At 42.7% G+C, this 17078-nt stretch overlaps 1 protein-coding gene across 1 annotated transcript; it reads right to left on the bottom strand.

Annotated features, from left to right (window-relative positions):
* Nucleotides 1-10937: 10937 nt before the first annotated feature.
* Nucleotides 10938-11825, bottom strand: LOC136751883 (protein shisa-9-like). Its single transcript, XM_066707635.1, has one exon. It carries the CDS (start codon nucleotides 11499-11501, stop codon nucleotides 10938-10940), a length of 564 nt encoding a protein of 187 aa, XP_066563732.1. The 5' UTR covers nucleotides 11502-11825.
* Between the last annotated feature and the right edge of the window lie 5253 nt (nucleotides 11826-17078).

Genomic DNA, 17078 nt, shown 5'->3' with positions numbered 1-17078 from the left:
TGATACACCTGATATAAAGTGTTAGTATTTTACACACTGCTCGCCGCCGGCACACAGTAGCAAGCAGATGATCATATGTAGTGCTCTACTAATTGGACAGTCATGCCGTGCGCAGCATAGTTCATTTGAAAAACATGTTTATTTCAGCCTGTTTATCTTGTTAATGTAAATAATACTAATTACGATGAAAAATACATTATTTGTGATTCAGAATAATGGTTGTTCGTAAATGAATTAGTGACCCCCACAAATGAATGATTTTACTGCTTCCACGGGAGCTGAGCTCCCACTGGCTCCCTGGTTTTCTGTATATCTCGTATACACTTGTGTAAATTGGAATTTGTAAATGTATTATCATTGAACTGCACTGTATAATTGCGCTTTGTATTGCTCTGATATTTTGTAAGTCGCCCTGGATAAGGCATATGCTAAGAAATAAATAATAATAATAATAAAATAATAACACCTGGTCTATATAGACTGCACACACTGCACACCTGGTCTATATAGACTGTACACACTGCACACCTGGTCTGTATAGACCAGGGGTCTCAAATTCAATCCACGGAGGGCCGTGTGTATGCTAGTTTTCATTCCAAGAGTCGTCAATTAGTTAATTGGTCTAATTGTCTAATTAGCTAGATACATTTAAACACCTATTCAGGCCCTAGTATACTGTATAAGCAAATGTACATTGAATCAAATACACTTTTAGACCATCAAATGTACAATATCTTGCAATATATCTATGAATATGTAAACATTAATTAATTAGACCAATTATGTATATGACACAGGGCCCACTGGGCATTGAGTTTGAGACCCATATACTGGGTCAGTTGCATTAAACTAAAGACTAGTCTAAACCAGTAGGCTAGTCTTGATTTGACAGTTAGACTAGTCTAATGCAATAAATACATAAATATTAACACTGACTAATTATTACCCTGAAAAGTTAGCCTTCTCACCCCCAGGCTAACTTACAATTCAAGTCTATCTTCCCATTGAAACTGCCTGAAGGCTGATTAATACTTCCGTGTCTCTGCGTACAGGCAAGGTTTCTGCCAATACTTATGCATAACGTTGACGCATGTATAGAGGGCAGTGTGGCATTTATCACAATCTACAGAAACACAGAAACGGAAACCGGTTTCCTATGGTGCACCTAGGGTTTCCAACTTTCTATCATCCAAATATGGGACAGAAGGTGGGTTGCCGAGGCGGTGTGGGTATGGTTAATGACATGTTACAGAAACTACACACACACCCACACACAAATTGCCATAGTGCATCCTGTATGCATCCGTTTCAGCTGTAAACTCCTCAAAATTAATAATAATATATAAATACTTTCTTTTCCAACCGCTGGACCCGCAGTTTATGCAATTAAGCAATTAAGATCTCAGCTGGAACAAAAACCAGCAGGGCAGGGGGTACTCCAGGACCGGTTTGAAAACCCCTGCAGTAGGCTATACTGAATATAATGTAGCCCACAATATGGGCTTTGTAATCAAATTAGTAATTGTGAAAGGTTTATAATCATGTTGATTGGTGAAACAGGCAATTTTCTACACATCATTTATTAATTATTATCATTGCTTATTGTATTATATTTGCACCTGATATAGCTCTCATCTGCCTGTCCTGATCAGCTCAGCAAGATCATGAATGCTAATTATTTATTAGGTGTCCTGGTGACAGGTTGACTGGTGCCAGGGCCGTCCCCAGTGGCGCCTCCAAGGGAGGGCCAGGGGGGGGCAGTGCCCCCCTAAAAAAAGACTGGCCATCCCACTGGCCCCCCCAACCAGAGAGAGTGGATTTTTGTTTTTTGGTAGAATAATCTTTTAAACATGAACATTGACGAAAGACAACATTACAGTAATCATTGATAAACAAATAATTAAACATGCATAAGGTGTCAAATTCGCTCACCTCCTGCCCCTCTTTACCCACAAATACGCGCATGCGCACCGCCGCACTATGGATGCTGATTGAATTCCTGCTCGAGTGTTCGTGTTCGTCAGAGGAGCAACAAAGTAAGAAAAACGTAGTTCATTGTATGTTTTATTTACCTTATATACATATGTCTCATCGGCTGTTTTGTCATTAATCAGGTAATTCGCTACTGAATTTTGGCTAGTAACATTAAAGCAATATGTGCTTTAATTTAACGTAAGCTTAGCTCTTTTTGTAGTTCACGAGTTGATCGATCAATATTTGTTTGACTCATAAAAGTAATATGGAATATAACAACTATTATGAGATGTTACTTTGATGTTAACTAAACTGCATCCATCAGTTCATCTATAGTATTAATTTTATTTGGACGTTGCAAGACTTGCACCTGTTATTTTTATTGAAAAATGTAAATGAGAAGTTTACATATACTACAACAGTATAATGAGGTGCTTCTTTGATGTTAACTTAACTGAACTGTACATCCATGAGTTCATGTATAGTATTATTATTATTATTTTTTTTTTTTTAAGTTGCAAGACTTGCACCTGTTATTTTTCTTGATGCCAAATGTCAATTTGAGAAATGTCATGTGTATTTACACAGTTTTTTTCCATTTGGCTCTATACTGTTCATTTTGTTCTACTCTCTTAGCTCTATACAGTGAATTTGAGTATTGTTTTGAATCCTATAACTTTATATGCTCACAGTGTTAATGGCAATGCCAAAAAAAAATCACTGGCTGCCGTTTGATTCAGGCATGTATAGCTTTGTGGTGTGCCACCCCAAAATGTTTACTGCCCCCATAAAAAAAATCCTGGAGGCGCCACTGGCCGTCCCGAAGTACAGGCGAACTAGGCGGTCGGCTAGGGGGCCAGAAAATCAAAGGGCCCCTAAACTATTACATGAATAATATATATTTTCCGAGCGAGCGCTTCTGTGCTACGTACACTGACTGCGAGCGGAGGGAGTAGAAAAGAGAACGAAAGGTATATTATATACGTTATTCATGATTGATTTAACCTGTTGTGTCGAGTGATGCTTGTGTGTGACCTCAATGCATGCAACAAGCAAGCTAGTATTATCGAACTAATTTTCAATTTGAATCAATAGTTAGCTTTGAATTCAGCATAACATACCATGTAGGCAGATAACTAGCCAACCAAATGTTAAGGAGCAATGCCAAAATGAATAACCTGCTGCTGATGATTGATGCATTCAGTGTTTGCAACAGGTAAAAGAAAATACGTGACGCTCCACCACAAACTCAGTAGGAAGTCTCAAATACCGTATTCCCAATACAGGAAAAAGTAGTCAAATAATATAACTGATTTTGAGTTTTCAGTGTTTTCGAATATTAAAAAATCTTATCTTTCAATTTCAGTTTTCAAATATAATGTGTAAGTGCAATAAACTGGACAGTCACATAAGCATAATAGCTGTGTGATGCCGGTGCTGAAAGCCCTGGTGTTTATATTAGTTTAGGCTTTCCTCTTGCACACACAGTGTCCAATCCAGAAGGCGTTTAATCCAGCTATTGAGCCACACAGAAGGACAGGGTCAATTACACACCAGTAAATGGCGTACAAACTACGAAAACATGCCCATTTCCACATGTGAGACCACAGTTTTCGTGCAAATGACGTGACGTGAAAAACCACTCGGTTAAGATCAGAAAAACTAAGTATTAAACAACAAGGCGCATATATTATCCAACAAGGACAATCATTTGCCCATTGTATGGCTGCTGGTAAACAGATGCTCGTCCGTTCTGTGTGCAATAAACTAAAACCATGTAAACCCGAGAAGGGGGGGGGTCATTTAACCTGTGACTCGAGCATAGTGTTTAGAGTAAGGTCAAAACACACGTCAGGGATATGTATGCTAAATGTCATATAAATATGATGGATACAAGTGTACACCGATCAGGCATAACATTACGATCACAGACAGGTGAAGTGAATAACACTGATAATCTCATTATCATGGCACTTGTCAGTGGGTGGGATATATTAGGCAGCAAGTGAACATTTTGTCCTCAAAGTTGATGTGTTAGAAGCAGGAAAAATGGGCAGCGTAAGGATCTGAGCGACTTTGACAAGGGCCAAATTGGGATGGCTAGACGACTGGGTCAGAGCATCTCCAAAACTGCAGCTCTTGTGGGGTGTTCCCGGTCTGCAGTGGTCAGTACCTAACAAAAGTGGTCCAAGGAAGGAAAAGCGGTGAACCGGCGACAGGGTCATGGGTGGCCAAGGCTCATTGATGGATGTGGGGAGCGAAGGCTGGCCCGTGTGGTCCGATCCAACAGACGAGCTACTGTAGCTCAAATTGCTGAAAAAGTGAATGCTGGTTCTGATAGAAAGGTGTCAGAACACACAGTGCATCGCACCTTCAGAGGTCTAGTGGAGTCCATGCCTCAATAGGTCAGGGCTGTTTTGGCGGCAAAAGGGGGACTTACACAATATTAGGCAGGTGGTCATAATGTTATGGCTGATCGGTATATTGTAAAGGAGGTTATGAAGAGAATGTCAGCAGAACTTAAGATGTCATAACTTTGTGAGGAATTAAAAAACAAATTAACAAATTATATATTATGCAGTAATCCAGTTCAATCAGTTGAAGTAATAATCTAATTTTTGAAAAGTTAGGAGATGTGACTGGTTTTGATGATAATGATTAGCTAGTAGTGAATTACTACAGTATTTTGCCAGTTGTCTGCTAATGATTTTTGATTGTATTGTATTTATTTATTTTTATTTTTTAAAGTGCAATTTTCAGTACTGAGTATTTTTGGTGTGGGTGTTTTTTTTAACCTAAACTATTTATTAGTTATTGCTATTTTTTAAATGTGCACAGTGCACTATTTACATGTGTATTTATTCCTAAAGCTATTTCTTAAACATGTACAGTGTATGTAAAAGTGCAATAAATGTTCTGTGATGTGCACTATTTAAATGTTTGTGTGTCTTGTCTCCGCCATAAAGATGGCCCCACAAAAATCTGAATACAAAGGAGGGGCCATAACAAAAACAAGCCTCTCCTTGTAAATTTTATTACATGACCAAAAATATATTGAACTGGGTCATTCAAGGAAGTTAAGTTACTGTCAAATTAATTCCAGAACAAATCACCTTGTCATATTAAAATTAGAGGACTTATTGATGAGCCGCTGCTACATATAAGTAGAAATACATAGTAAAAATGTGTATACCCACCCTGAAAAAATTAGGTGAGGTGACTCCTAGTCCTGACAGTATCCCAAACTGATTTCGACTTATTTTGTCCCATCTTTTTCTTCATATTTTCTTGTGGTGAATCAGGTAGTCACCTGACTTTTCTCACAAATTTGATTGGTTGAATAATTCCATTATGTACATTTTCTATTCGAATTTTCCACGTTCGATAATGTTGCAAGCAACAAAGTAGAGAAAGAAAACTTTTCTAGAAACATGTAGAATGGTGTCCCATCAGCTCAAGGAAAGACCATTTTATGCAACCGTTTGCACTGAGTGTCTATTGTTACTATGACTTATAATACTAAGACAAAGACTTAGTCAATATGTTTATGCAATCAGCCCCTGGTCTGTAGATTGTATATACTACGCCTGGTCTATATAGAATGTACACCTTGTCTATAGACTGTATAGATTATACACCTGGTCCGTATAGACTGTGCACCTGATATGTGTGTGTGTTTGTGTGTGTTTGTGTTTCTCTCTCACACAGACAAAGAGAGTGAGGGAAAGAGAGAGAGAAAGACATATAGTTGGCCTAAATCTCAAGTGTGAATGGGGTCTAGAGACATGAAAAGACAGACTGACTAAACTCATTACTGGACATTAACAGCAGGCTGAGTGTGGGTCCTGGCAGGAGGAGATGTCTCTGCCTCCCTGATGCCACAGTTTAAGACTCAGAGACATTAAGAGTTTTGTGTTGCTGTGGGAGTGTGATACTCATCAAGCTCATTTGCCCTAATACAAAGGCAGGAATTAAACTTTACTATTAGGATCAGACTGTAGCTGGGGAGAGAGGAGGACCAGCTGCTGAGAGATCTCAAGCTCTGCTTCTCCTTCTCTCCCTTTCTCTCCCCCTCCTCTCCCTTTCTTTGTCTTTTTCTCTTCTCTTTTTCACTTGCCCTCCTTTCCTGTCTCTACCAAGCTCCCCCTTCTCTCGTTCTCTCCCCTGACCCCCCATCCCCTTCCACAAAGCTCTCTTTTTCACTCACTCGTCCCATCTTACTCATTCTCTCACTCCCTCTATCTCAGGAACCCTGGATAAAGTATCTGCATCCCCCTCCCTCCCTCCCTCCCTCCCTCCCTTCTATCTCTCCCTTCCTCCCTTCCTCAATCCCTCTCTCTAGTTACATAATGGAACAATCCTGATCTATCGACAGCAACTCCCCCCTTCCCTATCTATCTATCCATTATGAAGTCTCAGAAACTTCGGGCCTTATGTAATGTGATTGGTAAACTGTTTTGAGAGAGATGAGATTGTGTAAATTAGTACGACGAGATGGCGAAGGAGAAAGGGATGGAGGGAGGGAAAATGTGAGTGTGTGTTGGGTTGGGGGGAGGTGAGGAATAGGGAGAAGGACAGAAATGTGATTGTTTAAATGAGATAGAGAGATAAGTGGGGTGCTGAAAAGAGAGAGGCAGAAAAATAGAGAGAGAGACAGATGTAGAGGGACATAGAAGAGACAGACTGAAAGAAAGCACAGAAAGAGACAGAGAGAGAGAGACATACACATACATACACACACTGAGATACTGAGACACACAAACACATACACTGAGATACATACATAGAGAAAGAGACACAAACACACACAGAGACACTCAAAGATAGACACATACACACAGAGACAAACACATAGAGAAAGACACACACAAAGAGAGAGAGAGACACACACACACACACATACACACACACACACACAAACAGCTATGTGCGAGTGCCTGCGCAGTGAAATGTGTGTGGCAGTAGTGCTGTACTGACAGTAGTTAGTGTGAGTGGCTGTCACTGTGACTGGGATCTAGTGTCACTCCGGCCTATTACTCTGCTCAACCAGCCGGAACCAGGGACTGTCCTGAGCCTCTCTACCCAGGGAACTGCCACCCCGGATGAACACAAGCCTGGCTGACTCCCCAGTGCACAGCAACCAGTAGTTTCAGCATACCGTCTCACCATCCACTTTCAGGGGACTGTAGTGTATATAGTCCATGGACCAGGTTGTCAGTGTGTACAGTCTATATAGACCAGGTTTAATGTGTACACATTTTTTATGGACCAGATGTACAGTGTATACAGTCTATACAGACCAGGTGTGCAGTGTGTACAGTCTATATAGACCAGGTGTACAGTCTATAGATCAGGTGTACAGTGTGTACAGTCTATAGATCAGGGCCCTGTTTCTCGTAGCTTGCCAGATAACTTTGAGGATAACTTGACAGAAGTCAAAATCATTCACATGTTTTTTTTTTTCAGATTCTATACAGATTCAGTCGGCAAGGTATAATTTACCTAATAAATTTACTTTAGCCGTGCATTGCCCTTAGCATCCGGTGCAGCCGTGCTTTGACAGTAACGCAGACATTATGCACAGGGCTGCGGTATTTTGCTAGTGGCACATTCCTATACTCAGACTACATTATTATGCAGAGATCCCCAATGTCATTGGTGCTGTGGACTACAGTCAGATCCCCATCAAGGCACCTCGGGACCAAATGAGGTAGATTTTGTGAACAGGAAACATTTCACAGCATTAATGTACAGGTGCTTATGACGTTATCACTTACATTAAATTAAAAATGAGCTACAACTCAGCAACTGATGCAAATAGTCCATAATTTTAATGACAATTGTACAATGCCAGTGCAAGACAGTATTATCAGACTTTGGATAATACTGTACATCATTCATGACTTGACCTCAGTTATTTCCATATGATCTGAAATCCACCTGCCTCATTTCAAATAAGTCAAGTGGCCAGGCTCTGTCCACAAATTAAGAATATTCAGAGAGTCTACATTGTGCCAGAGATTTACGGAAGGTGTAGGAAATAATCTTATTTGTCAGAAATCATTGCTTAAATATTTGTTTATGAAGTTAACTAACAGTGTTCATCTCATAGATCACTGTGATGGGATCATTTCCTGTTAATTTGTCTACAAAGGCGAATAAACTATTTATATCAGCCAGATTAATTAGAACAACATAATACTAAAGTATTATACATTTAAAACAAGAACAAAATATGACAAAACAGTAGAGAGCTAACGATTCTGATGCAGCAAACTCTCAGTCCATGTTATATTCCATACTACAAGCATGCACATTTAAATTTGATGTGTGTGAAATTATTATATTGGGGTAAATACATAGCCTGTGTAATAAAAAAAATATATTTAAAATGAAGTGATGTTTTCCATGCTTCCTCTCTGGACTTGGTGTCAGCAGCAGCAGCAGCAGTGGTTGTGAAATTGGTACATTTTAACAGAGCAAGGGGGCTGAATCATTGCAAATTCTTAAACTATTGGAAGACACTGAAACAGAGCATGATGACTTGCTTCATCACTCAACTGTCCGTTGGTTAAGTCTGGGGAATGTGTTCTGGCGGGTTTGGGAGTTGCGAGAGGAAATCGTAACCCTTTTGCACAGTGTGGGCAAAGCTGGCTGTGCGACTTTGCATTTGGAGTGGACATTCTGGACATTTAAACAACCTCAATGTGAAGCTACAGGGAAACAATGTATCTGTGCACAAGCTGTACAACTATGTAAAAGCATTCAGAGCCAAACTCGTGCTATTCACCAGGCAGGTTAGTGACATGACATTTATTCACTTTCCAACACTGGCAGTTTTGAATGTGCTGTCACAATGCGCAGTGATATACAGCGCTATTCTAAGCGACATGGGTGCGTAGTTTTCAAGGCGATTCTCTGACTTCGTGAAGATTGAGGACTCACTGGAGCTTGTGCCCGCCCTCTCTCATACAACTATGAGAGAGCGCCACCTAACATTAAGCTTGAGCTTCTCGATCTCCAGTGTGACACTACACTGAGGGATAAGTTTGACACAGCCACTCTACCCAAGTTTTATGCGTCATTAAATGAGACACAGTTCCCACACACGCGACAGCTGGCTCAGAAGATGCAGGTTCTGTTTGGCTCGACTTGTGTGTGTGCAAACCTTCTCTGTGATAAATCCAAACACAGATCTTGGTTAAATCATGCACATTGGGCCTCTATACTGTGGATCTCAGCAAAAAAAATGGTACTTAACTTTGATAAACTTGCAAAGCAGGCTGATCAGCTTCACTGTTCATACTAACTTGCTTAAGTGGCCAAGGCTAGTCAGGTTGTCTGGGCTTTTCAATGCTTGTTGTAAAACTGCGCTTTATATATGTATATTCCCACATTGCACTGTTCATATGTGCCTGTTGCAGAAAATGCACTCAGTGTGTTTGTTTAATAAAGCCTTAATGCTAATCAATCTATTGAATGTGCTTTGAAATGTGCTATTGTTCAGATTGTTTGTCTTTATTGAAAAACCTATTGAATTCTTTAAAAACTGTGCTCAAACTTGAAAAAAAAAAAATATATATATTGATTGTAAGAGTGGGCTATTTCACAGTCACAGGTAATAAAGGAACCTGGTTGTAAATTTGAACTTAGATGCACTTATGAATACATTATGGTAAAATATATAATTACTTGATACAGTATTACTAAATGTGTGTGGCCCACCAACTGTTCTTCAAGACCCATTGTGGCCCCTTAGCCAAAAAGTATCCCCACCCCTGGTCTATACAGACCAGGTGTGCAGTGTGTACAGTCTATACAGACCAGACTGACTGACTGACACAGTGACTCAGTGATGATCATCGCTCTCCCTTTTCCAGAGCACAATGATTCATCCTGCAGAGAAAAGTCACTTGCTTGCCCCCTACGGCCACTTTATTAGAAACACACGCACAAACTCACAAACATCACACACAGACTCACAGACATCACACACACATACTCTCACACACAGACACACACAATCACACTATCTCTCTCTCTCTCTCTCTCTCTCTCTCTCTCTCACACACACACACAAGCACGCACACCATCACACATATGCATACACACTGAGTTGAAGGTGGTGTTGCTCTAGGTACCTGAGCACACTGCTGTCAATACAGCACAAAACAATACAATGCAACACATTATATAGTACAGCACAATGCAGAACAATATCATACATTATAAAAGGAGAGTGAAGAGTGTCATGTTTCACTATAGAAGGTGTGTTATATAACTGATCTCAATTCTGACTGAACCCAGAGCAGCAGAGTGTATGTGTGAGAGAGTAAGAATGCATGAGAGAGTGCAGAAGTGTGAGTGTGTGGAGAATGTGTGAGAATTTTGGAGAGAATAAGCGTGTGTGAGTGTCTCTGTGTTTGCGTGTCTGAATATGTATGGCTCCCTCTCAGTGCGTGTGTGTGTCTCAGTGTGGGTTTCTGTGTGTGTGTGTCTCACTGTGTGAGTGTGTGTGTGTCTGTGACACTATTATTTTCAACAGCTCTGCCAACATCCTAAAGGTCCTTGACAATCGATGTGGCAGCTTGTCTCCCAGCAATGCTCTCCCACAATTGTCTTTCATTCCCAATCAATAGGTTAAAATCACACATTTGTCCCTCCCGTTCTCTCAACACTGTAGGAGCTCCCAGTCAAAAGTTTAGCCAAGTTCAGTTCAGTACAGTGCAGTACAGGTGCTCTGTGCCACAGAAGACCACAGTTCCCATGCTGCATTGGGGCATGGATAAAAGGGCATATAGGTAATGCAGTTCAATCTGGGTCCCTACACTAATACCTTCCCTTAGCTCCACACATACTCTTTCCTTAAGCCATCAATTTCTTCCCCTCTCCCCTCTCTTGCCCTCTCTCTCTTCCCCATCCCACATACCCCTCTCCTCCCCACCTCAGTCCCTCCCCCTCTCTTACCGTGAGCTGCTCATGTCTGTCTGTCCTCTCTGGCTCTTCTCCAGGCCCAGCTTAGTGAAGATGCCCACCAGGACCATGACGGCCACCACCCCGCAGATGATGTAGACGATCATGTGGGTCCGGTCCCGGTCCGGCTCCTCCTGGACCTCAGTGACTGGTGCCGCGGGCTTGCCTGTATTGGCCCAGTTGGGGGTGTCATAGTTGGAGCAGGAGGTCTGGTCCAGGTGGTGCTGCTTGAACTGGCAGCAGAAGCGGTAGAAGCAGGTGCCGCAGCAGAACAGGTAGATCCCAGCGCTGCAACTGAAGGGCGGGTCCCACTGGCCCATGACGTCATAGTAGCCCCGGCAACGGCTGCCCTTGCCGGCCTGGGCTGTCTGCAGCTCCGCCCCGCCTTCTGGGGTCGCGAGGGTAACTTCTGGGGCAGAGGGCGGGGCCTGCGTCTGGTTGGCCGAGGCCTGAGCCGGAGCTGGGGGCGGGTCCTGCTCCATCTGCTTGGCAGGCCACGCCCCCTTTGAGAGCAGTACCAGCAGCAGCACCAGGGCGAGAGGATTGGTCGGCATCCTCTTGCAAAGGGGAAAGAGGGGGATGAGCTTAGCGGTGGTTGTGGAGAGAGAGTTTTTTTATTTTCTTATATTATTATAATTATTGTTATTATTATTAATGTTGGTTCACTGATATTTAGAGCGATATTGTTGGCTGTCCTTGGCTTCTACTGGATCCCTCCTCCCCCCACACACGCTTCCACCCCCAACCCCACACAAGCCAGGAATTTTGTATCTTCACCTTGACTAACACCCAGTCTGCGGAGAAAAGAGAACAACCCCAGTGACTGCTCTAGGCAACGCTGAATTTGGAAGCTCCAGAAACAGACTCTCTGAGGCTCGCGACTGTATCTCCATTTCTCCACCCCATCCCCGCCCCTCCCCCTTCAACAAAATCAAGGGAAAACAAACAAATGAGATAATGAAAAACACAAAATGTGAATCTGCTCCCTGAATCAAATGGCTCTTCACAAATTCATCAACTTCAGAGAGAAAGACAGAGAGATGCTGCACTTGCACAAAATCACAGCAAAATTAAAAATTAAAAATTGAAATGTTCATTCAAATATTAATCTTGAATTAAAAATCGATGCAGCAGCTGCAGCAGCAGCAACAAAATGCATTAGTGTCCAACCTGCTCCCTGCTTCTTCTACTCTTCCTTCATATCAGTGCAGTCAAACTGGAGTCACATCACTTTCCGGACACCTACACTGGTGTGAACGGGGATCAAACAGACTGGATTAACACAAAGTATCCGAGATGCTGTCAGAATCCAGAGAGAGAGGGGGGGGAGGGTGAGATGAGATTGAAAAGTGGGAGGGGGAGGGCAGGGGGGTGAAGGGGTGTTAAGCTGAGAACCAGAGAGAAAACAAGTGAGAGAGAGAGAACATGAGATAGAAAGGGGAGGAGTAACAAAAATTTGAAAATGTTTGAATTTGTTTATTTCTTTCTCTCGTTTTGCAAAATCACAAAATCTCCCACTATATGAAAAGCTGCCCATTCATTACAAACAAGCAGTTACTACTAATAAGAACAATATTTTTGTGCAATATCACAAAAGTCCCAACAGCACCCTCTTCAGGCCATAGAGAGAATGCACACTGAGCAAAGGGAAAGTGTTTTATCCTGTTTTTCTTTCTCCGAGCCCTTCCTTCCCTGTCTCTTTCTCCGTTTCTCCTTTGCAGCTCTGTCTCTCGTTTTATGTGCCCCTCCTTCTCTCTCTCTCCTGCCTCCCTCGCTCAAACTCTGCCCGCTTACACTCTCACCCGCTCCCGTCCCCAGCACCGTCCTCTCCCTCTCTATTCCACTCTCTCTGTTTCTCTCTCTCTCCCTCTCTATTCTGTGATCCCGTCTTCCTCACTCCCTGCGTTTCCTTTTCTCTCTCTCTGTAAAAAATAAATATCACTCCGGCACAAAAAGGTGTTGAAAACAATCCAATCAAAACCCCAAACTATCCCAGTGCGACACAACTCTTCAAAATGCACAAATTGTGATGTTCTTTTCAAAATAAATCAATAAATCGATAGAAAGAAAGAAATTTGAGATTTGGTCATATATATTAAGATAATTAATATTTTATAATCCTGGTTTCTTTGTATTTAGCCCCGTTTTTTGGTTGAGTTCAAAAATGAATCTGATCCCCAAAGAAATTGTCCGATGGGAGTCTGCAACTCCGAACCTGAGCAGACTTGGTGTGTTGGGAGCTTATTCCTCCTGTCCTCTCTGTGCGTTCTCTCCTTCGTTTTTTTTTTATCTGTTAGCTTCTTTTCTTCTTTTCCTCCTCCTCTGCTCTCTGTGCAAGGGTAGTACGTCTCGCCCAGATGATCTCCCAGCACAAATTGTGGCATTCAACTCTCTGGCAGTACTGAACAGCAAATGCGCGCTCTCTATCTCTCCCTCTCTCTCTCTCTCTCTCTCTGTTACTCTGTCACTGACACCCCCCTCCCTCCCTCCATCCCTCCCTCTATCCCTCCCTCTTTCTCTCCCTCCCCTCCACACTCCACCTCCCTCCCTCCTCTCTCATCCTGTCTCTATCCCATCTTCTGACCTGCTCTGTCTCCCTCTCTCCCTTCTAATTCCTTCTTTCTCTCCCTCTCTCATGATGTCTGTCTCTCTCCCCCTCTCCTATCCCTCCCTCTCTCTGGCTCTCTCTCTCTCCCCCATATCCCTCATCCCTCTCTCTTTCTCTCTCTCTCTCTCTCTCTCTCTCTCTGTCTTACCCCCCTCTGTCTCCTACTCCCCATGTTTCTCTGTCCCCCAGCCCCTCCATGTCTCATCCTCTCCCTCCATCACCCCTTCTCGCTCTCTCTTCAGTTCAACAGTTGAGTGCAGCGCAGTGACAGTCAGTCAGGTACGGCTGCAGGGAGCTGTGCTGTGAACAACACAGTCCTGAGGGAGAGAGAGAGAGAGAGAGAAAGAGAGAGAGAGAGAGAATGGGGGGTGAGAGGGGGGATAGTGAGAGGGAGAGGGACAGATAGAGAGAGGTGGGGACAAGGAATGGAAGAGGGAGAAAGGGACAAAGAGCAAGGGAAAGGGGAAGAGAGGGACAGGGAGCGAGGGAGAAGGGAAGAGAGGGATGGACAGAGAAACAGAGGGGGGATAAATGGGAAGAGACGGAGATAGGGACACAAAGAGGGAGACAATGAGAGATGGGGGAATGGTAGAGAGCTAATTCCAAATAATAATTCCTTCAGTACAGTACAGCAGGGTCTCCAGCCCTGGTCCTGCAGATACACTACAGTACAGTACTCTTTTTGATCATTGCTGTTTTGCAGCTGCAGTGATGTTACATTTTTAATTTTGTGTTTGTTTTTTAAAACATAAATAAAGGAATCCACATGTTAATTTTGCGCAGTACAGGAAAATAGAAAAGGACCAAAAAAATGATTACAATTCACAGTTTGGCTACAGTGTGAGAGTGAGTGTGTGAGAGTGAGTGGTGTGAGTGTCACTGAGTGTGTGTATGTATATGAGTATGATGTGAGAGAGTAAATGTGTATGTGTGTGTGAGAGGGAGAGAGAAAGAGACATCGAAATAACTAGAAGTTCTCACAGGCTGAGATGATAATTAATGGATTATTTCTGTTTCGTTTAAACATTTAAAGTCCAATTTGAATCTCTCTCGGTGTAGTGTTAATGCACTGTACTACAGTATTAAGTAAGATTGTCAGTCTCTCTGTATCAATCTCCACCGCTGTCTCTGTCTGGTGTTTGCAGGACGAGTATGTAGCCTATAGACTCTATCCATCACAACAGTATATATCAAAAATGGCACTAGCCCCAGGATGGGAGAGAGAGAGAGAGAGAGAGGGGTTAATACATACAGACACTATGACTGACTGACAGGAGCCTATAGTACATTAATGCTGAGAGAGAGAGAGGGAGGAACTGAGAACAATATTGACCTATTGACTTGTCCCAGCTTTTCACAGCACACTTTAGTGACCTTATAGCGCACTAAGTATTGCACTCTCTGTCTGCCTCTCTCTCTTCCCCCTAGTGCAGAGTGAACATACTGTACTATGCAGTCACTCAGTCAGTCTGTATTAACCCCCTCTCTCTCTCTCACCCCCCACTCTCAATTCAATTCAAAATCAAATTCAAATTCAAGAAAGCTTTCTTTGCATGACTAATTAACATCAGTGTTGCCAAAGCACTGACACACAGGTCCAGTCCTCAAGAACAGGGCAATACATACAAAAAAATTGCATTTAACATTTAGAGGTTTTTGTAACGAATTGTAGTAATTGTACTAATCAAGGCCAGTCGCAGCACAAACAACGTACAAAAAGATCCTGTGTACCGAGGGAAAATATGTTAATGAAGACAGGCGCCAAATACGGATTTAAATATATTTAATGACATCTTTGTGAGAAGCCGTGCATGAGCTTTGCAGTATTTTAAGAAATAAATAGCGGCAGCTGAATTGTGCCAAGTCTGACATGCTCAGCCGACCACACGAGTCCGGGCTGGTCTGGAGAGCGACTCTGGGTTGCTCAGTCACCACCCTGGTGCTTGTAAGTGCCTGGATACTGTGCTCCTCTGTGACAGGGAAGTTGGATTCAATACTGGCATCAGTACGGATGAAAAGGAAAGCCACTGTCCACAATAATTATTATTATTATTTCAATATCTCATTTCACCTTTTATGCAACATACACCGATCAGCCATAACATTATAACCACCTGCCTAATATTGTGTAGGTCTCCCTTTTGTCGCCAAAACAGCCCTGACCCGTCGAGGCATGGACTCCACTAGACCTCTGAAGGTGTGCTGTGATATCTGGCACCAAGACGTTAGCAGATCCTTTAAGTCCTGTAAGTTGCGAGGTGGGGCCTCCATGGATCAGACTTGTTTGTCCAGCACATCCCACAGATGCTCGATTGGATTGAGATCTTGGGAATTTGGAGGCCAAGTCAACACCTTGAACTTGTGATTCATCAGACCAGGCCACCTTCTTCCATTGCCCCGTGGTGCAGTTCTGATGCTCACGTGCCCATTGTAGGCGCTTTTGGCAGTGGACAGGGGTCAGCATGGGCACCCTGACTGGTCTGCGGCTACACAGCCCCATATACAACAAACTGCGGTGCATTGTGTGTCCTGACACCTTTCTATCAGAACCAGCATTAACTTGTTCAGCAATTTGAGTTACAGTAGCTCGTCTGTTGGATCGGACCACACGGGCCAGCCTTCACTCCCCACGTGCATCAATGAGCCTTGGCCGCCCATGACCTTGTCGCCGGTTCACAGCTTTTCCTTCCTTGGACCAATTTTGATAGGTACTGACCACTGCAGACCGGGAACACCCCATAAGAGCTGCAGTTTTGGAGATGCTCTGACCCAGTCGTCTGGCCATCACAATTTGGCCCTTGTCAAAGTCGCTCAGATCCTTACGCTTGCCCATTTTTCCTGCTTCTAACACATCAACTTTGAGGACAAAATGTTCACTTGCTGCCTAATATATCCCACCTACTGACAGATACCATGATAACGAGATTTTCAGTGTTATTCACTTCACCTGTCAGTGATCGTAATGTTATGCCTGATCAGTGTAGTTACATATACAAAAGGTCAAGGCACTGAACAAAACTTTCAAACACAGCCGCTATTAAGGCTGAGATGTCAGTTTGAGAGTGTTTTTAATCAATTTGAATGTCCCATTACTTACACTTTCATTAACTATTTAAAGCATGTATATTCACCTAGTAGCAAGTCAATGCCATATTTCTTGCAGCTGGTTTAACATTTGAATGTTTTAACAAATACAGGAGTCGGGGAGGGTTTAGAGGCACATGTGTAGTCTATTGCTCACAACACATTGGGGGAACCTGAAATGTGTAAGGATTTTTGAGGCTCAAGTACCTTTAGGGAACAAATTATACATTCCTCTCAACAAAGCATTCAGCACCATAGGTAAGCACATTAAGCACATTGCCTTTATAAGGACTGCTGATTGTGACAGCTTAAAACATGCTCTCCACAGTTCTTAACTAATTGACGCAATTGTAAGTGTCGCCAAGCCTGGCAGCTTTGGTACATCTCATTTTAATAAACGGTTAACCTTGTTTGCATAATCCTGCCCCCATTTGAGCAG

This window comes from Amia ocellicauda, chromosome 6 (assembly GCF_036373705.1).
Source record: "Amia ocellicauda isolate fAmiCal2 chromosome 6, fAmiCal2.hap1, whole genome shotgun sequence".
Taxonomy (NCBI): domain Eukaryota; kingdom Metazoa; phylum Chordata; class Actinopteri; order Amiiformes; family Amiidae; genus Amia; species Amia ocellicauda.
This window is presented reverse-complemented; position numbering and strand designations above follow the sequence as displayed.